At 40.0% G+C, this 27,997-nt stretch overlaps 1 protein-coding gene across 3 annotated transcripts in view; it reads right to left on the bottom strand.

Annotated features, from left to right (window-relative positions):
- Positions 1-27,997, bottom strand: part of PEX1 (peroxisome 1) — a 326,445-nt gene that overhangs the window by 250,702 nt on the left and 47,746 nt on the right. For all 3 annotated transcript variants that reach the window (XM_089372907.1, XM_089372909.1, XM_089372908.1), the window contains exons 2-3: positions 17,419-17,592; positions 13,620-13,719 (exon numbers count right to left, since the gene is read on the bottom strand). In XM_089372907.1, the coding sequence (XP_089229033.1) occupies positions 13,620-13,719; positions 17,419-17,592 (274 nt within the window). The remainder of the gene's footprint in view (positions 1-13,619; positions 13,720-17,418; positions 17,593-27,997) is intronic.

Here is a 27,997-nt window from a genome sequence, read left to right as displayed (position 1 = left end):
AACTTAACAAGGAGGCAAAGATTGGGGTGAGTCGCAAAGAAGATGTGCTGAGGAGGCACAAGTCCTTCGTTAACGATACCCTTTTCCCAAGATCCTTGCAATCCATGCGTTTTAACCTTACTCCGTACATAGTGAAAGAAAATCATAAAGATTTGTCCTAAAATGTCTATTCAACCAAGCTTATGCTTGGAGGTGAATTCGAAAATGCAATCCTAAGTTTAATATGCAAGTTAAATGCCTAAAAGTTATTGAAGTGTATCCAAAGAAATATATTGATAACAATGTGCTTCAAATAGAGAGATAACAAATGAAATTTGTGATCAAGTTTGCATTAAGCACAACATGACATAAACTTATAATGATGCTCAATAAAACATGTACCAATAACTCAATGGAAATAATGAAGGAAAATTAGCTCAATGTTTAAAATACCCACTCAAGTGCCTTGAAATGAAAAATGTATCTCCACTGCAACATATTATGATAAATATCCAAGTGACCATTGCATTTGTAAAGCAAGAGAGCATAGGCTAATGAGTTGTTCCAATATGTAAATGGAATGTAGGTTTGAGCTAATGATCCCAAAAATGCACAAATAGATTGTTCAAGTTAGATTGCAAACAAATGAAACTTACAAAAGTTGCTCAAAGTGTTAAGATGTGCTCAAAATGAAATTCCAAATTGAAACAAGTTGCAAGTAAACTAGACCAAATTGAGCATGAAACTATGAAGTAAATGAATGAAATTGAAATTAGATGGCATAAAATGGAGATGGATAATTAGCAAATGATCATGAAATATTAGTTTGTCAAATGAGATAAAGAGATCATTAACAACACCAAAACTAACTTCAAGAGAAAAATGAAAAGCTAATGAAACACTACACAAGAAGAGGACCTTCTCCCAAAGAGAGAGAGGGAATGGATGCCAAGGGGATGGTTCCCCAAGCTCCAAGAGAAAAATGTCACTTTTATTATTATGATTTTACAAGATAGGAACCCCTTTGTTAGTGAGTAAGGGCTCAAACTTCAAGGAGGGTTTTACAACGAAAATTCAACTTTGAAAACAATAGAATCCCTCCCCAAGAAAACAGTGAAGAAATTTTACAAGAATTTTGGCAATAAAATACGAAAAAACTCCCCACTGTAACTCTGAAGATTCTCAAAGGGAAACTGCTCCAAACAGCTCCAGCTCTAAAAAGTGATGAAATATGCCCAAAAAGGAGGAAAAGTGGGACTGTTTGTTCACTTTATAACAGAGATAGGATAGCCTCCTTTGCTCACTGTTTTAACAGAGGTAGCAGCAGCCTCCAAGGCCCACAGCCTTGAGTAATCTCTGCTCCCAAACAGTGGTTACGGCCTGCAAAAAAATTCGAAGTAATTTCCAGCCTTGAGAGTCTAAATCCCTGCCAAAGTTAGATGAGTAAACTCCCAAATAAATCTAATTGTTTTCTGCAAAATGTGTTCCAAGGATTAATAGATGATACAAAAGAAAGTTGGAAAATTGATTAGGGCAGCAATTTAATTTAATTTTTCTTCGCGTGACAGTTATTTGTGACATTGTGTTCTTCTTCATTATTATGCTTATGTTCTTATCATCAAATAAATGTCAAAACCATGAAGATCACAAGCATACAAAAATGAACACAAGATATAGGCTCCAAGCTAGGGCAAAAACCCTCCAAGGGGAAAACCCAAAAAGAACATTTCTTCTTATAGAATCAATTTCAAAGGAGACTTCCAAGACCAAAACCTAGACCAAGCCTCCCACCAAGAACCATGTCAACCAACCAAACTTTCTTCTTCAATGCAAGACAAGATTTCCAAGAGGCAGTGAAGCAATATTTCTTCAAGCAAGGGTTCTTCTAGCCTTTTTGATCTCACATTCTAATTCTGCAACACCTTCCTGAAGTTCGGACAAGTTGCATGCCAAAAACCCTAGGCTACTCGCACGTGTGACTTGTTACCCACTACCCGTGGGTAGTGTCCTTAGGAGAAAAATTTTCTCCTATAAGGTCCTCAGTCGGCAGCCAGCAGCCTCTTGCAGCCACCAGATAGCTCGATGTGCCACTATCTCCACCACTTGAGCCAGCCATATGCTCCCTCGCCCATCTGTTATGATCGTATGTTTGAAGGTGGGCCTTCCAACCCCGAAGGTATGGCTTTTCATTGTGTAGTTGGGTATTTTTGTTTACTTATCATGGACACTTTTGGGCATGGATTAGTGGGGGGATTCGGCAGAAAGAGTGGGCTTAGTTTGTACTTTTCTCCTCTGTCCAATTTGATGGTTAACCTTGTATCCTAGTCCCGTGGGATTTCCTTTATTGGCTATTAGCTTTAGGGGTGGCACTACATGTGAAACTCTGATTTTGGTTGCGTGCTCCCACTCCCCAACACCATATATATCACCCCCCTTCGCTCATTATAACCCCATCACCATATTTCCCATCTAGGTCCACATTTGTCCATTAGGTCCACAAGGAGTTAGCCTCCCCCTCCCCTTGTCCACACCTTGGGTTGGGCCTGGAACAATGCCTCGGAGGTTGATGCAACTAAAAAGAAAAAGAAAAAGCATAATTTGGCAACTCAACAGGGAATGTACCATAAAATGCAAAAAATGGCTAAGACGTACAAATTTAGCACGTGGGCAAAAGCCAAACAAGAGCTCTACCCCTATCATTATGGCCATCACCCTGGTTCCTAGGGTCCCTCATATCGAACCCTTTCATCATTAAGGAACCCATGATTGTCCCAACCCCTGATGGGCAATGAACTACCCCACCTTAAAGGGGTATCCACTATTATATCTTACACATCATGTTCTCATCTCCTGGAGCGTCAAGCAGTTATAAAAGAAAAATCAATAAAAGGCAAAAGGCATATGAATAAGGGTGGAAAAACAAAGGTCGAGGTAACTCATGTACCACGATTGCTCCCTCCTACATTCATATACCCAAGTGTGGACTTCCCTTATTTTAGCTACCCTTGTATTATGGCATGTGGCTTGGATCCTTCCACTAATGCCCTGCTCCATTCCATCATTATATCACATGCCACCTGCCATTAGATGGTTGTACCATGGACATCCCCCCTTAGAGGCCAAAACCACTTAATAGGGTCCTTGGTTAACCTTCTTCTTGAACTTGGAGACACTTGTACGTTCTAAAGCCCATTATGGAAGGGCATGCCACTATGAAGTGTCCACTTGGTTCCATGATTTGTAAGCTTATTTACTCAATTGCACTAATGATTTGTTGTACTGGAAGGTGAAGGGATGCATTGGATCTTATGCAAGATTGCAAGTGGGTCTTCGTCTGGGGTTTGGTCTCTCTATATGGGGTCCAAGTCCTCCAGAGGGTCATACTGGCATTTGTAGGGTGAGCATTGAGAGGCACGGGTCTCCACCATAACAGAGCACAGGTTGCCACTTCATGGGATCCTTCAGGTCCACCTATGGCTTGCTCGTGTTCCACCTATTGGACGATGATGATGCACCTAGACCACCTTGCCCAACTGACTCCACTCTTGCACCACACACTTGGCAACTTATCTAGGGCCCAGATGAGGATATGTCTCACCACAGGAGACAATGGGAGGGCTTGCATCATTCTTCTAGCCCTTACAAATGGGATACAGGCTTCTTCAATCCATTTGGAGACCCATGAGGATGTTTTGTGCCCCCATAGCCACTTGGGGGCACCATAGGTCATTTGCTTGGATATCAAGGGGCCACCCCCTTTATCACTATGTTTGGAGCTCATTTATTCACCTTGGCACATATTGGACTCCATTAGGCCTCTTCAATGGCCCTTTGACCCATTGTATCTATTATGTTTCCCTCTTGGTAGGCTTAATTTTGTATTATGGACCTATCTTGGTGGGATTGTCACCAAGGGATGTTATTTTTGCATATTATTATATTAGTTGGGGCATTATTAGGCCTTATTAGACAAATCGAACCCCTTAGGGAGGATATATATTGAGGTGATGATCATTTCATTTGATAATCACTTGGATTTGGACTTGTATCTCTTCTTGAGAATTCGTTGGCCTTATTGATGGACGAATTGGAAGTTTAATGCATTTTGATGTTTGGAAGAACTTATCTCTTATCTTGGAGCTTTGATTTTTGTCTCTATTGGTGATTGGAAAATTTCGCTATACATGTAAGTGTCTTCTACATGGTTTCTTTTTCATGTCTTGCACTTGAATAATGTTTGGAATATTTTCGCTCATGAAGCTGGAGTAGTTGCTTTAATGAAATGCAAATTTATTTGATCTTGTCTTTGAGAGGGCCTTTCCATATGTTTATGCAAAGTATAGTGAATGATTGTCCTAGGGGTATATGAATGCTCATATTTTCTTTGGTTTGGTCTCTCTATATGGGGTCCAAGTCAACCAAACCAAAAACAATCAATTTAGAGAGAGTCGAATCTAGTCAAAGATCAAAGTCAATCAACAATTTTCGGCCTCCTTCAATAGTTAAGAAATTAGTCAAAACACCTCAGTCAATAATCTTGGACTTTAGTCAAAATCGCAGAGTCCTGTAATGCGAACAACCTATGGCCAACGTGCCCAAAAATAGTGCGAAACCTCAGTCAAAAAAAGTCAACAAGTCCCTGTAATTTTCAGCCTCCAAACATAATCAAAATCTCGGTCAACAGAAGAAAATTAAGCCCAAGTCAATAGAAGTCAATGAAGGTCAAAATATATCCAAAGAAGAAAGCTAACACAGGTCAAAAATGCCTCTTCTACTCCTTTGCATGTGTGATCTCTCTTTGCAATTTCAAACAAAATTGTTGTTGATGAGATGATGTCCAAATGAGGGTCAACGATTGCGTATTTATATGCATTTTGGGACGTGGCGTTTCACATGTGTGGGCTAACATGAACTTCTTTAAGGCAGACTTGGTAAAATACAAAATATGAGTTTTCTCCGTGACTTTGCAAATGAAATTTTGATTGTAGCTGCCTCTTTTCAACAATATGAGGATTCTGAGATGGGTTAGGTTCTTCTCATTATGTATATCACTTTTGACATAATGCATGTACCGAACTGCCCAACGCTGGCCCTGTTTTGCCAACTAGAAACCTGTATGATCTATTTGACCACCTCTAACCAAGTTGTAACTAGCGACTACTACCTCTGATTGGAAAATTGGAATGTGGCATGGACTCCTCTCATCAAGCTAAACAATCTAACACCAATTTGACATTTTGACTACCGAGACTAGTTTGCATTGGGAACCTTGTACTACCTTGGGAAAAATGAAAGTTGTCAAAAATGAGACAGCGATGCATGAGAGATGTCAGAGGAATATTGCACTAAATCCAAGGCCACTTACCAACTCTATAGACCATAACCACGTAGTAAAAACATAGGTGCACCTTGACACACATTGCACTGGCCCATAAAGCAGTGATCACCCCTACAGAAGCACTCTCCAATAAAACCATGAATCCTCAAGTAAGATCACCTAAGGCTTTCCAATCTTATACAGGACAAGATGCACCCAAAGTGAATTACAAGGAACCAGCCATGCTTTGACCAAGACAACAAGATACAAACTCAAAAATAACACACAAGCCTAAAATACCTCATACAAAACCTCACATGGTTATTACAATGCGTTGTCTTGTGACCTTGCGCTTACAATGGTATTCACAAAATGCTTCAAAATCATTGTATGTAACCCTATTGAGATGTGGGGTAACAGTCCCCAATATCTTTTACTGAATGAGGTGAGGAAATTTTTCCTCTACATTCTCATCTAGAGTACCATTTAGACTTGCTCGGATGTTGTCCTTTCAGACGAATCTGCCAAAGGTCAGGCTACCATTGTCTTATAGTTGTGGACCTCTTCTACAAAATGGTATCCTCTATCAACCTTGTTTGAGCATCTAGAGCTAAGTCCTCTATGGAAGGTCAGACCTATTGCCCCAAAATCTAACAACTCTTATAAGGGTAGCTCACAAGACAAGAGCTAGATCAAGGGACAACAATATGAGGTGTGGCCCACTGCCAACACAACCACTACCTCCTGCTCTTTTCTGGGCTTTCACCACAAGGAAGGCTTCCCTACATAAGGTCACCCACAAGATATGTCTAGTCCAAGGGGTAAAGGTGACAAAGATAGGCCAAGGTGGGTTGTTCTTCTTAAGAACAAGGTTTAGCTAGCACGACAAGGAAATTTGCATCCCCCAAATGGCCTAATTAAGGGACAACATGACCTAGGGCTTGAGAATTAGCAAGGTTAATAGGCTCGCCTAGGATCACAAGGCCAAGAAAAGGCTTACAATAAATATATATCTTCAATTTATGGAACAAGAAGCCTTCAATAAGGCCCAAGTTGAAGTCTAGGGCAAACTATGGCTTTTCTAGGGCCCAATTTAACTAAGGTAAAGGACGTTAGCCCTAAAATGAAGAAATTAGCAACGGGAATGATTCGATTTTGAGGAAAATACTTTATCTCCATGTGTTGAATCCCTCTACCAAGCAACGTCTTCAACCCTAGTTGAAAAAGATGCCCTAGCCCTAGCTAACAACTTTCCTTAAGAGGTCGAAATAAGTGTTAAGAGAGGAAGGAAGAAATTTCAGATGATTTTTCAAGGTCATCAACAATGTGACCAAGGCCAGTGACCTTCAGTGATGGAGTCTATGGGACAATCAACTTAGGGAAAAAATGACTAAACCTTGGCAAAAGACTAAGGGAATTATGAAACCCTAGATTTCAAACCCTAACTATCACTTTTATGAGGGAGTAAAGTCAATGGGGAGAACTAGTTGAAAGACTCACCTAAGGGATTGTCATACAATTTTTTTTAAGTGGGTAATGCATGCAACACTATCACCAAGAGTTCATAGAATAATCTTCAACAATAATTTGCACATAGAAATCTTATATAATTAACCATTCCATACAATAGCCACAAAATGCAAAGATTTATCAAATACAAGGTACACTTACAAGATAGAATGCATGAACAAGTCCTTTATTGCTCCAAAATGACATCTCCAAAGCCAAAGAATAGCTCCATAAGCAAAAATCCACAACAGATCACATCTCCATGAGATGCAAATCACAAATTCAGCTTGGTTGAATTCTCTAAGAAGGCAAAATTAGTCACAAGTGATGATGAGAAATGAAATGAGCCTATGCTCTATTTATATGAGGATTAGGACTCCTAATTTAGCCTACAAAACCCCTAAAAACAAGTTTGATTATTAAATGTAATTGGGTTTCAAGCCAACCCATTAGCTACCAACAAATTAAGCCTTATTTTCCCACACATGTGAGTCGTAGCGTCTTAATTGTTGACCTTGTTGCCGCAAAATTTAGCAGGCCTTGGGGAGGGAAACCCAACAAAGCATATGCTCGACCAAGAAGCAACAATGGGGTAGTCGCCCACTGTTACCATAGCTGAAATCCCTTGCTCTTTACAAAATTTCATCGATGGGAGGAGTCCTGATAGGAGAGAGATCACTTATAATAAGGTATTCTAGGGTTAATATTTGAAACGATCTATTAGGAACTCTTCAAGAAAGACATGATTTAGGTTCAAGGCTTCACAAGGAAGAAATTCGCTTTCTATGAAGAGACCTAAAAATAAGGGCACAAGACCTAAGGCTTGATAAATTTGATGTGATGAAGCAACTGAAGGTCAAGGCTAGGAGAAAAGGTTTCTTCCAATGTATATTTGCTAAGCCAATGCTCATGACACCTTCAAGGAAGTTCTTAAGTTGAAGGAAGGAGAACTAGGGATCCCCTCTTGGGAAAGCAACTAGGGCAAGGAAATTTATGAATAAAATTGAAGTGGATACCCACTAAAAGGATAGATTTGGTGGCAAATACTACCCTCTTGATGTTTAGACTCTCCAACCACCAGCATTCCTCTTACCTAGGGTTTCGCGTTGAACCCTAGTTTCCTAACTTAGCCTTGAAAGGGCCGAATTGAGAGAGATAAAATATGGACAAAGTTAAGATGTAATCACCAACCAAATGGACCAGTCCCTTGTTCCATCAAAGTATGGAGTCCTCATTACATTAGATCAACCAAAGAACGTCTAAGGAGGCCAAAATTTTGATGCCCTAGCAAGTAAAATTCCAACAATTACCTATGCAATGGAAAGTTGCCAAGAGTTCACCACTAAGGACGTTCATTTACACATTATTTATGACTAATGCATGCAATAGATCATCTAGATTAACATTGAATAGATATTCAACAAATTAGCGCACAATTGCAATTGCTAGAATCAACAAAATTCCATACATTAGACCTGTAAGAGATAAATTTTCAACAACTAGATACACTTGCAAGATAACATGCAAAGAATCCATTCCATTCATCCAAAGAATAGCTCCAAAAATAGACAAATCAGCTCCAAATGTCAAAGTGCATCAAGATTACTCCAAATCCTCCACAAGAGAAAAGTGTGAATTGCTCAAGAGGGTCAAAATTCCAAGTGATGAGATGATGAGAGATCAAATGAAATGATCTCTCATGAGCCCCTCAAACAATAAAATAATGAGCAATCACTAATCAAGGTCACAAGTCGACCTTGTAGCCAATGTAAAAACAAGATAAATCTCCAACAAGAGGGTCGAAATGTTGACATCATGTTATCGTATGCCCTTCTAGGGCATGCGTTGAGTTCCTCTAGGGCCATGATGAGTGTAGAGAGCTCCAAAAACCAAGGTCTAGGGGTTGGCCCCTATATTTCTATGCAAATCAACCTATAGACTCAAAATGTGGTTTTGGGGCACAAAACTAGGTCACATGGGTCTTGAAGAGATGAATAAGCCTGATTTTACTCCAAGATTGAGGGCTCTGAAGATGATCTAGCCCCCCCATGTCTTAAGGTGTGAAATAAACCTCATATGGGCCCTAGACCAACAGCCACACCATGTAATTATTGTTAAGCCAGTTGGGGGTAAACTAGTCCAAGTGCATCATCCCATGAATAATGAAGCAAATGTAGGAATGTTGTGGGTATTGAAGGTGCCCATGGCTTTAAATGATGCTCTATAACTGTCTAAAGTCCCATGGCTCTCAACGCATCACCTATGGGTATCAATATATCCTCTAGAGGACCTAAAACCCAATTAATTTGCCCAAACCTGTAGATGTAACCACCTACCAATTACACAAATAGCCAACGCTGCAACTTTCACCATCAGGTACATTAATCGTTATTGCATCTAAGTGATGTCAAGCTTGAAATAAATGGGCACAATAACACTTCATATGAAGCTTATCTTCCAAAATTGGGGTCTTGGTCACATAATGGTGTTACCTCCCTAGATAGGAGTGGGGCTAATAGACGACCCTGTTAGGTGTTCTCTACCCCTAAAGGGAAGTGACATGTCCTTGGTCCACCCTTCAATCGATAGGTGCCATGTGAATAATAATGGAACGGAGGGGAAAGAACCCCATGGCCAAGTGCCACAGTCAACGGGACCATCTATGATGGAATTCCTCATCCTGGGTGTATAGATGTAAGGAGGGAGCAATCGTGGTTGCATGAGTTACCTTGGCCTTTGTTTTTCCAACCCTTTATATTTCCTTTTACTTTTTCTTGATTTTTTTCCCTGTATTATTGCTTGCCGCTCGAGGAATGGGAGCTTGCTTTGTATGATGTATAGGAGTTATTACCCCCTTTAGGATGCAACAGTTCATCACCCATCAGGGGTTGAGACATGCAAGGGTTCCTTGTCTTCTATGAGATAGGGTAACATTGGTCCAAGAACCAGGTGATGGCCATATGATAGAGGTAGAGCTCATGCTTGGCTTTTGCCCACATGCTAATTTGTAAGTCTCGACCATCTTTTGCATTTTGATTTTTCTTTTGTTTTTCTTGTGGCCATCATATGCTCTTTCTTTTTCTTTTAGCTGCATCAACCTTCCAGGGTGCATTTCCAGGCCCTACCCATGTATGAGGATTTGTGGGTGCCAAATCCTAGAGAACCAATGAACCAATGGTCAGTTGACCCAAAGAAGGGAGGTGGAATAAGGGCTTGTAATGTAAGATGGAAAATGGTAAGTATGGAATAAGGATAGATGGGGCTATGTTATCTCAATCATGGTTTCCCAAGTAGGGCTCATTCCTAAAACCATGGACCATTAGGGGAGGTCCCACTAGGTTAAGATTGAAAATTAACCCCCCCATTTAAGATGAGGGAACAAGACTACAGCCAAGACCCTTCTTTCTTCCAAGTTACCCCATAATCCATGTGAAAATGCCCAAATACAAACAAGCATAAGCACCCGATTGCAAAATGAATAAAGTACCTTTTGATCAAAAGCCCACCTTCCAACATGTGCTCTTAACAGATGGGCGAGGAAATATATGACTGGTGCAGGTGGCAAAGATATTAATGGCACGTTGCATTGGCTATAAGGTGGCTATCAGGGGCTCTTGGCTGCTAGCTGGAAGAGACGAATAAGAGAAAAGTTTCTCCGAGGTTTCACCCACTTTTAGCGGGTAACAAACCTCATGCCTAGTTTAGGCTCCAAATGCCATGAAAAAGAGTGATGAGGTGTCCCAATGTGTGTAGATGCATGTAAACCCACCTCAATATCTCCTGTGGGATCCCAAGATCCATTTGGGATGCCATCAAGTGGTTTCCATGGGTCTCCAACTGTCAAGCCTCCTCCTCTCCAACGTTAGGGGTTCTCCTAGTGTAACAAGCCCTCCCTAGTCTCTCAATGGGAGAGCATCCTCATCTAGGGTTTGAATCAGCTCTTGCCCATCAGGTTGTGTCGAGGCCAGCCTGGGGGCCTACTAGGTCCAGTGGCGTCATCCTGAACAATCCTTAAAACTAGGTCAAAGTTGAAACTTGACTAACGCCTTGGGTCCTAAGGTACTCTGGGACATGTGTCATATGCTAGTGTTGTTAGGAGGTTATGATCTCTCATTGCTACACTCGCTTAGGCCAATGTACTTCTCTAAAAGGCCTAGGTACCTATGGAGTGGGTGCCCAAGGCATGCGCTACAGTGACTCACCTGACAAAAGCAACATGGATTCTAGTGGAAGCAACCATCCATTAGAGACTAAGATCAATAACGCATCTAAGTGAACTAAACATGAATGTTAACGACATATTAAGACTTCGAACCAAAGATCCCCTTTCAAAATCAAGACCAAGTTTTCACAAAGGTGTTTTCTCCCTTGGTAGGGGTGGCTAAAGGTCAACCATATCAGGTGCTTCCATCCCTATGAGGAAGTAACATTTTCCTGGTCCACCATTCAATTGATAGGTGTCAGTGTATAATAATGTGGTAATGGAGGGGAGAAGACTTCATGGCCAAGTGCCATGGTAAAAGGGACCAATTGATGAGGGTGTCCACATCCTAAGTGTATAGATGTGAGGAGAGAACGTTCATGGATGCATGAGTTACCAACTCGCCCTGATTTTCCAACCCTCTTGTGCGCCTTTTACTTCTTCTTGATTATTCCTTGTATTACTGGTTATAGCTAAAGGGTTAGAGCTTGTTTTGTATGATATAGCAGTTTTATTACCCCTTCAAGATGAGTCAGTTTATCGCTCATCCAAGTTGGGACATGCAAGGGTTCCTTTTTTATATAATGGAGCATCATGTGCTCAAGAACCAGATGATGGCCATTTGAGGTAGGTAGAGCTCATCTCAGGCTTTTGCCCATATGCTACTCTTTATGTCCCGGCCATATTTTGCATGTTGATTTTCTTTCTTTTGTTTTGTTGTGGTCGTGATATGCTTTTTCTTTTATTTTAGCTGCATCAACCACCCAGGACAAATTTTTCGAGCCCTACTCAAGGTATGTGAACATATGAGTGCCAAATCCCCAAGAGCCAATGACAAGTTGTACCCCAAGAATGGAGGTGAAATATAGGCATGTAATGTTGGATGGAAGGTGTTAAGTATGGCATAGGGAGAATGGAACACGATATCTCAATCATGGATTTCCAAATCGTGCCCCTCCAATAACCCAAAAGGGCCTTAAGGAAGGTTCCACTGGACTAGGGTCAAAGATTAACCCCCTTGTAAGGTGAGGGAACAAAATTATGGTCGAGGTCTGCAAGTCTTCCAAATCACCCCATTATCCATACTAAATGCCCAAAACAAACAACTATAAGCACTCGATTGCAAAATTATCGAAGTACCTTTTGAATAGCAGCCCACCTTCCTCCAAGTGTCAATGCCAGAAGGTGAGAGGCACATGGCTGATGTAAGTGGCAGAGGCACATGACATATCATCATCTAATGGTGGTTGGCAAGGGTTGTTGGTTGTTTGGCTAACTGGTTGGCTGTCAAATGTAGGAGAAAACATTTCCTCCTATGGGCTTACCCATTTTGGTGGATAACAAGACCTACTCTTCTTCTTGATCCAACATGGAAGGCTCATAGAGTTTAAGATTTTCCACATTCACCACTAAATAAAGGTGCACGTATGGGGGTATATGAGTCTATAGGAATGATCTCATACCCTTTTCTAGTATGTCGAAAAGACCATACCACAATGCCTTGATTTTCTTACAAAGACCTTGTTCTACTGTAACCATACTCTATCTACTTTGAATGAGCTCTTTATCTTGTGCTAACCATGCCTAGCCTCATATTTTTCTTGTGACTTCTTTAGCTACTCCTGTACCTGCAAATGGATTTGCTTGATCTTCTCAACAAAATTTTCTACTCTTAAAGCATCCCCTATGAGATCCCCCCTCACTCTTTGCTGTCCATTAACTACATCCAAAGGTGAATGCGGAAAATATCCAAAACAAGTCTCAAATGGTGACTTACCAATTGAAGTGTGGACAACTCTGTTGTGGAAGCTTCATATAAACCTGATTTTCATCCTAGGTCTTCGGACGCTTCTAATTATAACCCCTCAAAAGTTGTACCAAAGTCTTGTTGACTATTTTTGTTTTTCCATCTGTCTGTGGATGGAATGTTGTAGGCCTCTTCACTTTTGTGTCCATCGTCTCCCACAACGTAGCCCAAAATGCTCTGAGAAATTCAGCGTCCTTGTCTGAAACAATGCACCTTGGTATCCCAAAATGCACCCACACCTGTGCAAAGGACAAGTTTTGCTGCCTCTCCACCTGATAGTCTTTTTAAACCTCAAACTATTCATCACACCTAAGACAAGTACGAGTTATATTCCCTAACATCCTATGTGTCTTCTGTCTGTAAGTCTGTGAAGGTTAAAGGACTCATGATGGAAGACTGTAATTTTGGTAGTCAAATGTCCAACACTGGAAAACTGTAATGATGTCAGCTAAGGACTGTGAAGGGTGTGCCAGGCACTCTCTCTTTGAAGCTATAACTGGCTGGACAATGTATGTTCTGATTTCCTCTTAGAATATCAAATATAAGATTTTCTTTCTTGGGGAAGGGAAAAAAAAAGGTGTAGCAATTTTCCCCAAAATGACATCAAGAGAAGGAACTATTAAGAAACAAATTTATGCAGTTATGTACATGGCAACAAAATTATACTTTGTGCTTCCTCAATATGATAGGATAAACTTTGAATTTTGTTTGTTTGGTTTGAAATTCTTATTATAGAGACATTAACAACATAAACAAAGCCTTCTTTAAGGTGAGCTGATTGCAATAGTACAAGAAATTTTTCTTACCTACCAATTGTTCAGGTTCAGTTGAAGCTACACAAAAGGTGATAACAGTATGCCCATGCAACCACAAAGGAAATCTGAAGCCTTCTTGTACAATGCCAACCTGTAAACATAATAAAACCCTTGAGAAATACATAAAATGAAATTGTAATACCAATGGGTAATGCTGACATCTTTAAATTGCCATATATCTGAATGCCACTTCAAGCAAAATACCAAGACTTGACACACCTAGGTGCAGTAGGTACGAAGAAAATCAAAAGTTCCATACACAATAGCATACTACAAATCCAGTAATTCACTTTTCAGTGATTCAAACACATGAAAATGAATCTATGCTCTCTTGTTCCAGTATCTTTCAAACTGCTTCTCAGAAGCATGCCATTAAAATTGTAAATAGTATTTAAATGAAATCATAGTAGAAAATTAGAAATATTTGCAAAGAAAAATAGTCTATAAAACAACATTGCAATGGTAAACACTTAACCGAGTGAGAAAATCTGGCATACAACAACATTATACAAAACCAAATAGACAATGGGACCAAATTACAGTTACAAGTTTAACAGATCAACCACATAAGTACTAGACCAAATGTTTCGGTGAAATATTGCTCAAGTAACAATGTTGGTTTATGTTTAGAGTGTTGTAATCTTCACATGCAGCTAGGGTGGACCCATAATAAGTTCATTTATTGTAATATTAGGGTATAATTAAGGCCAACCTAGTCAATCTAATGTGGTTCCAAAACACATCTTGTGGAGGGTGCCCTACTTCTAGAGATGTGTGTTACATGTGAAACCTACACACAAAGTGATAAAGCCCTGAAACACAACTGCAACCTTATGGGAACTCATGAACATTTCCCATAGTCACGCTAGCAATCCTTCCTCTACCTTTTGGCCCAAAATCCACCAGCACAACGGGGAAATCCCTATGTGAAGCATAAGATAAACTATTAATAAAATGGAATGGTCAATCAAGACAAAGTGCTTTTCCAATAGGCAGTGGAGTCAAAGTTAACATTCAAGGGGTCTCAAACGAGATGGAACAAGGCATAGTAGGGCTGTCACATACATGCTCAAACTAACCCAAAGCAATTACTTCAAATAGCAGAAAATTATAGGACGGCCATGTTAAACCTCATAATGTATGAGGTTCCACATTGTGATTTCCATCACATTGATGGAGATTTGCAGCTGGTATCTTGGAGCATTGGACTGAAATGGAGGATACATCTTCATGGAGCCCCGTCTCTTCATGTCATTGGATCATTTGTGTTAGTTTTTGTAGCATTGGGGGTATTCTAGTCTTGAAACTTTGAGGAGAGACTAAAACACAGGAGTTCTCCATAACCCAAAAATCGTTTTTGGAAATTCCACCTAGAAGTGCCTTAATTAAATTATTAGCCTATCTTTAATTATTTCCTAAGTCTAAACTTAGGAAAAGGGATTAATTAATCAAAATTAATTGAGATAAGGTATGAATCATCTAGAAACTCACATGGATCAACTGGGAAATAATTTTGGCCCTTGATTAAATTTTAATCTTGGCCATTGGAGGTCCAACAAAAGATTATAAGAAGTCGATGGGTAGACAGAGAACACACTTGTGAGACACAGAGGTCGATTTCCTTGGAGAGTTGACTTTCCAGAGGCAGTAGCCGAAAGAGTTCGAACTTCAGAAGGGAGCAGAGACAGAGAGGGGCAGGGACAATGAGGCCAGAGGAAGATTTTTCTAGTTCCAGTGAGTACATTGCAGAGAGGCAGAGATAGCCACAGAGGGGCTGCGCAGAAGCCTCTAAGAGGCAATTCGATTATGCTGGGGAGAAGCAGAGTTTTAGTTCTAGAGGCCAGAAAGACTTTCTAGAGACCAGGAGAGACGTTTTCCGAGTTAGCAACAGACTAGACGGCTTGAGGAGCGGCTGATTCAGGCTAAGCGTGGAAGGGACTATGTTAGGGTGATGCTGGCCTATGCAGAAGCAGTTTGGATGGCTCACTTGGAGCTGACAGTTAGAGCCCAGATTGCTTGTGGGGTGAGGAAAATTTCTCACTAGATTTTTTGCAAGTAATTTTGTTTGTAGGATTGCCAGATTTCGGCATCTAGTTGTACTCAGAATTTCTCATTGTTGCATAATAATATAAAACCCTCAATTGTTGCACCGGTTTTCCCAAGTTGGGTTTTTCCAGGGACTTTAGTCCAAAAATAACTATGTCAATTTTTATGTGTGTGTTAGCATATTTCTCAGTTTCCAGCGCTATTATTTTTCTGCAGTTTTATTTGTGAAGGTCGCAGTGTGAATTATTCGATATTTGTCATAGCAAATAAATTGTTAATTCATTAACAATTAGAATAGTTAATTCCAATTGCTACAATAGGATTTCAGACTTGAAACCTTCACATGGTTTCAGACCATGATTGATCAGAGAGGGATGCTCAGAAGCGGAGACAGAAAAATCTGTTGTTCAAAGAAAGCAGCAGGACAATTTTTCTGGGGACTTTGCAAAACCTAAGCTAGGCAGATCGAATTGCTTGGGGAAGTTTGATTTTTCAGTGCAAGTTGGCAGAAAAATTTGGCTTGCCAGTTGAGTGATTCTGGCAGGCAAAGGGAGCAGCAGCAACTCAGAATTTCACTGTGCAGATTCCTTGTTTGGGGGCAGAAGGGTTTTGCAGCTTGCAGTAGCAGAATCAGCGTCGGGTGCAGTTTGCAGTGCCATGCTGCCTTGTTTGCTGATCCATAGTCCATTTTGCCTTTATTGGGATCTGGCATTGCTCGAGGATTTCCATTTTAGTCATTCTCTGGAAGATCCAATGTAAATCTGTTTTTGAGAATGATGCTAGATGATTGTCTGCTTTTTGTTCCTTGTGGCATGATGAAGTTTACCATCAGCACCTAGCTAAGGGAGTTCTGTTGATTAAAGATGCCCAAAATTTAGAGTCCATAGCAGACTCAGACACTATTTCAGTTTTAGTTGCTTTATGGAAGATGTTATGATTGCAATTGTATATACCCTTCCACTTTTCTCTATCGTTTATAAATATTTTTCTGGAAGTATAAGACATTTTCCCCCAAAACAAACAGTCAGCTTCGCATTTATTGATTCCAGTTATTTTATTTATCAGCACACAACATGATTCATGTGCTTCATGTTGCAGAAACAATTTATTTTGAATGAAAGGTAATGTGTGTGAACTTGATATTTTCTTGGCTCCTTGCTAGAACAAGACCTAACAATGTAAGCACAAAAACTACTTTCTTTGATAGAAATAAGTTTCTACAGAAATGATAACTACATGTTATTGCCTTAATATAGAGATTCTTGCTCTACAGCCCAAGTGAGCCTAACAGTTAAGAACACAGGTTTTCTCCTCAGAGGTCACATGTCCAAATCTGGAGGAGGGGAGCCTATGTACATGTAAGCAAGTTGTTGTTTCCAGCTATTAGTGTGAGCTGGCAAGGTACAAGCACACTCATTCTCACTTATAGGCTAAAGAGTGGGATGAAATATATTTCCCAGGCAGATCCCAATGCCCAAACATTTTCATCAAAAAAAAATAAAGAGATGCTTGCAAACAAAATGTCAATCAAATGCAGCAAAACTAAAAAGTATTAAACAATGTAATATCTGCACAAATTGCTGAAGATTCTATAAGCAAACTCTTTTATCTATTCTACAATTAGTATCAATCTTCTTTTAGAGCGATTTTGTAATAATATTGTACAGTTTTTTCCTGCTTGATAAAGAAGACTTGGTTTGCTTTCTTTTTATGTGAAAATGAGTTTCAAAATGTAGTAAAGTACCTGATTCAAGAGATGTTCTTCAGCAAAATCTGCATTAAGTTCTAATATCTCCCAGTCATCTTCAGTAGCAGGCTCAAGCATGACTGTAGTTGCCTTTGGCAAATCTGCACGTGCTCTTACATGCACTTGAGTAAAATTTGGAAGGCCGATGCACTCTGCTAGCTTTTCAGCAACCTTAGCAACAAAGAAAAACTTTCATTAGAAGTATGCTTATAATTCCCATTTCTGTACTTCAATGTTTGAATAAAAAAAACTGATTAGGAAGCTTTTAAATCCAATTGAACATCGAAACAAGACAAGACTAGACAAAAAGAGCACAGCAAAAAGTAAACATAAAGACTAAAAAACAAAGATCAACGTACAAGAAAGCATCTGTATATCAATGAAAAAGCATCTAATGAGACTACACCACATCAATTTAAAGATTCATTACCACTCAAATGAAATTGAATACAGATATGCAGATTTTGGGCATTATTTATTTTCCTATCTACTTCATTCGCAGGATTTCATCTCTTATTTTAGAGCTCCATGTGTTTCTTAGCAAGACAGCCATGACGAAGAGATCATGAAAACATAGAACGTCAAGAGTACATGAAGGCAAGGCTGTGGTATTGGTTGTTAATCCCATTGAGTTACAAAAACGCAATATAGCTCAAATCGCAATGAATGAAAATGGTTCTCAGATTGTATAGTGCATTGCATACCACAATAAAACTAGCAACTTCTGATTGTTGATTTTATAGCATTGGAAGGTCTTCTAGCATAGGCTACATGTCTAGTGTTGAAAAGCGTAACTAGGTTCGGTCTTCACAATGTCTAATGTAATTACGATTTTATGTATTTAATGAAAAGAGAAAAAAATTTATTATTATTATTTGTAGCATGGGTTTCATGCTCAAGGTTATTTTATTTAGTAGGTCAAGCACCCATTGAGTGCTTCTAGGTTTTGTCATTGAGTCAAGAAGTCAAAAGTGTCATTGTAATATGTTAGAGAACCTTTTGGGCATATTGTGTCTAGTCAAGAAAATTTATTTAATTCAAAATCACCCTCCAAGACAAGTCGGGCTAAAAGCAGTGAGAAGTTGGCCTATTAGAGTTACCAAGAAGCCTATAAATAAGAAGCACTCAGCCTCATTTGGAGAGCATCTAAGCAGTTCGTACAAGCACAAGAAAGACCAGCAAAGGTAAGGACGAATAAAGGAAGAAAGAGCAAAATTTTAAGGACTGTTTCTGGGCAGATTCTCCTACACGTGCGAAGAAGGATTAGGGCATCATTAAGTTGCAGTAAGACAGAATTACAGTCACACCAAGGAGCTGAGTTTAGGAGCAAGAGAGAACAAGGAAGGAAGCCGAATTAACAAGGAAGAAGAGCCACCTCTAGCGAAGGAGAAAAGACCTATAATTCTGCCCTAAACTCCCACACGTGCGAAATTGCAAGAGGTACAGACTGGCCGAAAAGTGCAGGACTGAAGCAGTGATCAAAATCTGAAGCAAGGGTCGAAAACTGAAGTTGGGAAGTAAGTTTGACTGGTGTTGACTTTGTGAAGAAAATCTTATCAGAAGGAGGCTTGACTTGGCCTTGGAGGGGTCTTGGTTTTTGGGTCTTAGGTCTTGGAATTCGTCATTTGAACATTGGCACTTGTAGGGTGAGCATAGATAGTCGTGGGCCTCCACCATAGCAGAGAGCACTTCATGGATCCCCAACACCATTCAGTGAGTACTTGTGTTCCACTTTTTGGATGAGGATGATGCACCTGGATCACCATGCCCAGCGGATTCACACTTGTACCATACACTTGACAGAAGTTCCAGGGTCCAGATGAGGATGTCTCTCAATGCGAGAGACAAAGGGAGGGCTTATGTCATCATTCTAGCCCTTGCAGATGGTTTACAAGCATTATCGATCCACTTGGAAACCCATGAGGATGTCATTGTGCCCCCACACCCACTTGGGGACACCACATGTGACTTGCCTGGATATCTAGGGGTCAGCCCAGCATTCACTATGTTTGGAGCCTATTATCACACATTCTCATACTTTGGACTCCACTAGGCCTTCCCAATGGCCCAACGACTCATGTTTACTATTTTGCCCTCTTGAGAGGCTTATCCTTCTATTTTGAGATATCTTGGTGGGCTTGTCACCAAGGAATGTTATTGTTGCACATTATTTTATTATTTGGGGCTCAATTAGGCCAATTAGGCTATTCGAACTCCCTTATGGATTGTATAAATAGATGAGAGGCTCATTCATTCCTCTCATCATCACTTGGATTGGATTAGTATCTCTTAAGAGATTTTCACACTTGTTGTTGGGATGAAATTTTTGGAGTTTTCTTGATGCACTATGATGTTTGGATTTTCGCTATTGTCTTTGGAGCTTCTTTCTAATGCAAAGTTGATGAATGGATATACTCTCTCTCTCATGTAAGTGAACTTTTAATGCTATTCTTGTTATCTTACTTGTCTAATGCATGTTATTGTTATCATTATTCTTACTATTTTTCCCTCTTGAGAGGCTTATCCTTTTATTTTGAGATATCATGGTGGGCTTGTCACCAAGGAATGTTATTGTTGCACATTATTTTATTATTTGGGGCTCAATTAGACCAATTAGGCTATTTGAACTCCCTCATGGATTGTATAAATAGATGAGAGACTCATGCATTCCTCTCATCATCACTTGGATTGGATTAGTATCTCTTAAGAGATTTCCGCACTTGTTGTTGGGATGAAATTTTTGGAGTTTTCTTGCTGCAGTATGATGTTTGAATTTTCGCTATTGTCTTTGGAGCTTCTTTCTAATGCAAAGTTGATGAATGGTTACACTCTCTCTCTCATGTAAGTGAACTTTTAATGTTATTCTTGTTATCTTACTTGTCTAATGCATGTTATTGTTATCATTATTCTTACTATTTTTCCCTCTTGAGAGGCTTATCCTTTTATCTTGAGATATCTTGTTGGGCTTGTCACCAAGGAATGTTATTGTTGCACATTATTTTATTATTTGGGACTCAATTAGACCAATTAGGCTATTCGAACTCCCTTATGGATTGCATAAATAGATGAGAGGCTCATGCATTCCTCTCATTATCACTTGGATTGGATTAGTATCTCTTAAGAGATTTCCGCACTTGTTGTTGGGATGAGATTTTTGGAGTTTTCTTGATGCACTATGATGTTTGGACTTTTGCTATTGTCTTTGGAGCTTCTTTCTAATGCAAAGTTGATGAATGGTTATACTCTCTCTCTCATGTAAGTGAACTTTTAATGCTATTCTTGTTATCTTACTTGTCTAATGCATGTTATTGTTATCATTATTCTTGTATGGGTTAAAATAATGTGAAATTCTTCTAAAGACCTTGAATAAGTGATTTAATGCATGTGTTGCTCTCTGAGGGATTGAATGAATGTTCCTAGAGGCACCTCTTAGGTTGAAAGACCTTGAAACTTTATCTCCTTTGCAAATTTGAAGTATAAATCCCTAATAACCTAGTTGTTGCCCTTGGAAAGGCTAGTGAAGGTCAATTAGGGCTCCTTAGCTCACAAAAATCCTCAATCCATGTGTATCTTGACTCCATTAAGCCCAAGAAGTAAGGCATCTTTGGTGGTCAAATTTACCTCTCTTTTCTCCACTTTTCTCAATTCTAGGCCTAACCCTAGAGGATCACCTAGGGCATCAAGCGAAATTCCTTGTAGCCATCCAAAGCCCTTTAATTTTGGTCCACTACTGTGTTGGAGTTTGCTCAAGAGGTCCTCCAAGTTTAAAGCAAATCTAACGATGGAATCTCGAGATATAGCAAGCCCTAACCACGGGACCATTTCTTTCCCTAAGTTGATTTGGGTTAGTGTCATCACTTGGATCATTGCATTCAAATCTCAAAAGAGAATTAGTCCTTTGATCATATTCTTTTCCCTAATTAGGTCAAGCCCCTCTTTGCTCGATCAACTCCATACCCTTAACCTAGTTTGGGTCCACTTGGGTTCTTTGTGGTCCCACAACTATATAACTCAAATTCCACAAGGATTACATAGAATCCATTTCTCCACAAGGATCCTTAAGTCCAGGAAGGCCCGTGTCAAGGCATATCCTCCACCTAGGCTCAAGTGTCCTCTTAGCCCTTCCTAGAGAGCCTATCACCTTGCTTCTCAAGCAAGTAAGCTATTTGATTGAGTCTCTCTTGTGAATAAGCTCTAGGAATCACTCTCCATCCATTCATTGGTTCATTCGTCCTCGTGATTCCTCTTATATCAGGTTTCCCCCCATCATTGAAAGTCAATAAAGAGCAGGGAGCCTTAGTTGAGGTTACAGTAGGCTATCACCCCATTGTTGCCACTTGACCTAATAGTTGCTCTATAGAATCCCCTCCTAGGACCCCTACTAGTTTGAGCGGTAACATTTTGGCACCATTGTAGGGGAGGAAGCAGGTCTGCCTCCCCAGTGAATCATTGAGGAATTGATTCATAAACGACATCTCAAATATTCCTTTGGCAACTCCATTCATTGTCCAATCCCCCAGTTTGCTTGAAGGTGACAACATTCCTCCTTTAACTAGGGTCACTGCAAGAACGGGAGAATGAACTCCATCACCTGTTAGAACTAGCTTTGTCCCTGAATTTCAAAAAGGTTGGTGATCACACCCCCTTGAGGGGCAAGCTAGGGAGTGGTACCTGAGTCTTCCCCCAGGATGCGTAGAAAACTCTAACCAATTTGAGCATATGTTCATAAGAAGATGGTCATGTGATGCACAGGGAACTTTCAACATTGAAAAATTTTACCAAATAAGTAGGGGGAGGGAAGACATCAAAGAGCTTATCCAAAAATTTGATAGGGTAGTTAGGGATATCCCTGACCATTTGAGACCACCTGATGCTAATATACTTGACAAATTCATTAAAGTTGTGGGTGGTCATCTGACATATGCATTGAGGGATAAGAAACCTAAGACCTTGGTTGAGGCTAAAGAATTAGTTATGGAGGTTGAACAAGACCTACGAATTTCCAAAATGGATGTGGATAAACACCCTAAAGCTAAGGTTGAAGTGAAAAAGGGAAAATCCAAGGACCAAACCGCAGAGACCCTTTCAATGCTTCTTAAGAAAGTCGATAAGCTAACTGAGGAGATGAACTCACAAGATAGACTCTATATGAACAAGCTCACCACCTTGTAAAGGGCCCAAAAATCAAATTATATTCCCAAAGGCAAGCCTTTCCCTGGGAAACAAAATGATGAAGACAAGACAAGCTCATCTCAAGTCCCCAACACTTTGGCTCCAACAAATGTTGTGGAACAAGAATCATCCTCTGCGGATGAACAAAGTGATGAAGATGAGAGTGAAGAAGAAGAAATCAATGAGCAAGCCAATATCGTAGAATCCAAAGCCTTTAACATTTTTCTAGGTGGTTCGTACACTCATCCTCCCATTAGTGAAGTGACTATTAAGGAAGAGAAAAATGAGCCAATCCTCAATGCCAATGATAGTGGAAGATTTAAAGGGATCCAATATTCATGAAAGAACAACGGTGAGAACCCCACAACCTCCAAGGAAACCAACAAGAATGAATCTCTCCCTAAGCAAACCCACCACAAAGAACCTCTCCTCAAAGAGCCCCATAAGAAGGATCCTCCAAAGAAAGTCAATTCTAAAGAGAACCCTCAAAAGGGGGAATCCACAAAAAGGGATAAGGGTAAAGAGGTTGAGCTTGAAGTTGATATAGAGGCTTCTATAGGAAAGATGACCATTCAGGTTCCATTAAAAGAGATTGTGAAACTTCCACGACAATGTTGGCAAGCCAAGAAAACCCTTGGGTTTAAAGAAGAAGACAAGCTCGTAGCATTGCAAAACATCCAACTTCCCAATTTAAACCCAGGGCATGAGCCATTCCTCCTCACTTTAGTTGTTAATGACCTCCTATTGCATAACTGCGTGTTATATTTGGGGTCTTCCGCAAATATTATAACACTAAAGGTCATGAAGCAATTGAATCTTAACATTACTCATAGATAAAAGGTGGTTTGTGGTTTCAATTCTCAACCCATTGAAGTTGAGGGCCTCAAAAAGGATCTCAAAATTTCTTTGGCTATCAATCCTAATATATCATTACTCATGGATGTTATGTCATAGATATTCTCGATGTATGGTGGATGTTGTTATCAAGAAAATGGGGTGCCACGATGGGTGGTCAACTTCAAATGGACTTATCTTACGTCACCATTCGGCAATCTGATGGGACCTCTTTCATCCTTTATAGAGAACCCATGTACCCTACTCACGTGGTAAAACCAGGGCCCATCTCTTATTATAAAATCCCAGAGACCAAGGAACCATCCTCAATTCTCCCTTCTCAAGAGATTTGTATCCTTAAAAGACCCAATCACAAGACGAACAAGAAGTGGAAGCCCAAAAGGGAATACAAGGTTGGGGATGTGGTTTTAGTAGATAAAAACCCTGTGCCTGTCAAGATTCATGGAAAAGTCATAAAAGATTATTATTACATTGCCAAACTTAATGACGAACTTTGGCCACAACCGGTCAAATTTAGTCGTATCACCCCTTTCCTTGTCTCTTGACATTGTATCATATGAATGTTAAGGTAAGATGCATTGCATGTTGATTTCTCTTATTAGAAATAACATCATATGATATTATCAAAATAGACTAGCTGCATTTAGATTAAAATTGCATTTGGAATAGAATTTTATTATCTTGTTGATTTTATGGCCTAAAACCAAGCATGGGTGATCATAAGACACCACAAAAACATGTTGCCTTGTGTGCTTAGTCTTTGATATGTGTAGGTAACAGATTTGCAGTCCCAAGAGATTGTTGTTGTTCTCATGAACTCCCCATTCGAGTACATTTGTGCATCTTCTGAGAGATCATATCCCAGTTGGAGCCAAATGTTACCCACCACTTTGTGGGTGATATCCATAGGAGAAAAAAGTTCTCCTAGTAGGTCCTCAATGGGCAGTCAGCAACCCCTTGCAGCCACCAGATAGCTCGATGTGCCACTATATCCACCACTTGAGCTAGCCATGTGGTCTCTCGCCCATCTGTTATGATCGTATGTTTGAAGGTGGGCCTCCCAAGCCTAAAGGTATGACTTTTCATTGGTATAGTTGAGTAATTTTGTTTACTTATCATGGACACTTTTAGGTATGGATTGGTGGGGGGCTTCGGCAGAAAGAGTGGGCTAGTTCTATACTCTTGTCTCCTCTGCTTGATTTGGTGTTTAGCCTTGTATCCTAGTCCCGTGGAATCCCCTTTACCTGTTATAAGCTTTAGCACTGGCAGTACATGGGAAATCTTGATTTTGGTTTCGTGGTCCTGCTTCCCGACACCAAATACATCACTCCCCGCTAGTCATTTTAACCCCATTTATCACTTTCCCATCTGGGTCCACATTTGTCCACTAGGTCCACATAGCGTTAGCCTCACCCACCTTGCCCACACCTTGGGTCGGGCCTAGAACGATGCCCCGAAAGTTGATGCAACTAAAAAGAAAAGAAAATGCATAATTTGGCCACATACAATAGAAAATGTACCACAAAATGCAAAAGATGGTCGGGACATACAAATTTAACCAATGTTCCACCAAGTCTCCAGGACGGGGAGACGCACAAAGGGGACGTGTGGGAGAACCCTGAAATTTTAGGGAAATTTAGGGGAGACAGGGGGACGTCGAGTTATATATAATATAATTTTTAATTATATATATTATATATATGTATATAATTTTCAATTTTGAAATTTTCATGTTCGTATTCATTGTTCAATAATGCTAATTCATCAAGATTCAACACCATAAGATTCAATAATAAAATTCAATATGAAATATTCAAATACAATGTACATTGATCCATATCATTCATCATTCATCAATCATCATTCTATAATTTACATCATTTTATAATTTACATTGAATCATTGATTTATAAATTAAATTGAAAATTGAAAATTTTGAATTCATCATTCATCATTCTAGTCTTCTAGATTCTAAATTGAACACTAAATTAAAATTTTCAATTTATATAACTCAAAGTTTCAAACTCAAAAATAGTTAAGAGTGAAGAGTCGGTCATCAATATCTAGTGTCACAACTCAAATGTTAAAACTTAAAAGTAAAACTGAAAAGTAAAAATGGAAAATGAACACTGAAAATAAAATCAACTTCAAGGACTCAATCTCAATGATTGGTCCTCTACATCCATCTGCTGCATGAAGTCATCAAGAACATCAATGGGAATGTCATTATCTGAGTCAGAGTCACTCTCTTAAGTAACCAATGGAACTCCAACCAAACCATGCTGCAACTCATCTGGTCCATCCTCATCATCTATCTGTGCACTATCCTCTGGATCCACATCCCATCGTGTTGTTGGTCCCCTCCGATACTCTAGTGTCTTCCTATGTGCAAGACGTAGAGAACTATGCACTGGAACTAGCTTCTCTGCTCTCCTAGAGGAAAGTCTATTCCTCTTGATAGAGTGGATGAAGCTATATGTGGACCAATTCCTCTCTGCTGCAGAGGAACTAGCAATCTGAGACAATAAGCGAATAGCAAGATGTTGGATCTCTGGAGCCTCATCCCCATGCATGGTCCACCAACCAATGGGATCAGTCTGGCCTAAATCATTGCGATCTTCCCTTGCATCCGGCTTGTTGAAGGGACCACTGAGACTTGCAAATTGCATCCACTGTCTCTTAATGGATCTCCCTTCTTCTAAACTATACATCTTTGTAATGGCTGCTCAAAATCCCTTTTTGACCTCTGGATCTTCAATGGGAAGAATTCTACCACTTCTTGCCACATACCATTTTGGGTTGAGTGCATATGCCGCCATGTGCAAAGGTGTATTCATTCGATCCCACCTACGCTGAATAATGGGTCGAATTTGAGTCATATAGAACTCTAAGGAAGGATCTTTTTCACGAATGGCCACCCTTACTTGATCCAACATACTATCAAAAGTCTCATAGATTTCTCCAAGAGTAGGAGAATCTGTATCAGTGTAGCGAATGACCTCAACTACAGGACGTAAGAGTGACACCAAATAACCACAATCTGTCCACCAATCATTATCCAATATCTGAATCCTGATTTTCTTCCCTTCCTCTGTCTTGGATTCTGCCCATCTGTTCCAATCTGGAGTCACAACCATGGCCTGCAATGCTGACTGCACCTCCAACATCCTCTCTAATAAAAGAAAATAACTAGCATATCTGGTATCGGTAGGCTTGAGGAATTCCTTCCTCGCATGAGACCTGTACATGGCTTAGGAGGTGTGGTGATTGCAAATAAACATTTGCACATTTTTTGCCGCTGTCACCAAGTTAGATACCCACTCAATTTTTCCAATGTCTTTCAATGCATTATTGAGTGCATGCACACAACAAGGGGTCCAAAAAATATGTCTGTGTTTACTCTGAATCATTAATCCTGCTGATCTACACACTGCTGCTGCATCTGTCACAACCTATACAACATTTGTAGAGCCAACCTCCTCTATAGCATCACGAAGAAGCTCAAATTGGAAAGCTGCATCTTTGCGCTTTCCAGAACAATCAATAGCTCTAAGAAAGAAAGGCCCCTCTCGGCAAGTGACTATGATGTTGATAAGTGGACGTTTGGCAATGTCTGTCCACCCATCCTTAACAATAGAACAACCTTCCCTTACCCATGTCTACCTCAAAGTTTCCTTTTGCACATTAATATTGGCCACTTGCCTTTCTAATATCACTGTCCTCAACTTATGTTCACCTGGGGGCACATATGAGGGTCCTGTTGTTGCAATTGCCTTGACCATCTCCTTGTAGTAAGGAGAACGACTAACATGGAAAGGAATTCCGTTGGCAAAAAGAAATTTGCCAATGGCATCATCTGTATCATCACGGTTCAACTTACTGTACATCCCTGCAAGAGTTGGTCCCACTGCACAAGAGCGGGAACCCTTAGTCCCAATATGAGATGGTGGAGGCATATCTTTCTTTGATTTTCTTTTTGAGCTTGTGGCTTCATTAAAATTTTCTTGAGGTTGGGCCATGACATTTTTGCTTGAGAACATGCCCTTTGCATCTGCTGCCATTTGCATTCTCAAGAGCTCTGATTTTTGCAGCAGTGTTAAATGTGAACATATGCTAACCCCTTTGCCACCTACACCCAAAAGATGCATCCTAAGATGACTATAACTCCCAGCCCAAGAATGGGCACAAATGTTGCATTTCCAATGGCGTGTCCCACCTCTTGTGCTTCCCGGTTTTGGTTGGGTTGAAGAGCCAGTGATTTTGGTAGCATATAGCAAAAGAGGTTTGCTTGGATTGAATGTCCCCTTTGCATATTCTGCCAATGACTTTGATGGGGTTGGAGTCGTTGAAATGACATCAGCACTAGCTGTACTACTGACATGGGTTTCATTCCTTGTTGATGGCGTTTCAGTTTGAAGAGGACTTCTTGTTTCAGTTTGAGAATCATATTCATTTTCAGTTTGACTGTCACTGCCACTTTGGTTGCTGTCACTCATTTTGCAAATAGTTTATTTTGCAAATTTTGTATTATTTAATGCCCTGCAAGAAG

This window comes from Pinus tabuliformis, chromosome 8, assembly GCF_031772625.1.
Source record: "Pinus tabuliformis cultivar Carrire ecotype Pingquan chromosome 8, CPIR1, whole genome shotgun sequence".
Classification (NCBI taxonomy): domain Eukaryota; kingdom Viridiplantae; phylum Streptophyta; class Pinopsida; order Pinales; family Pinaceae; genus Pinus; species Pinus tabuliformis.
Note: the sequence above shows the minus strand (reverse complement) of the source record. Positions and strands in the feature narration are given on the sequence as shown.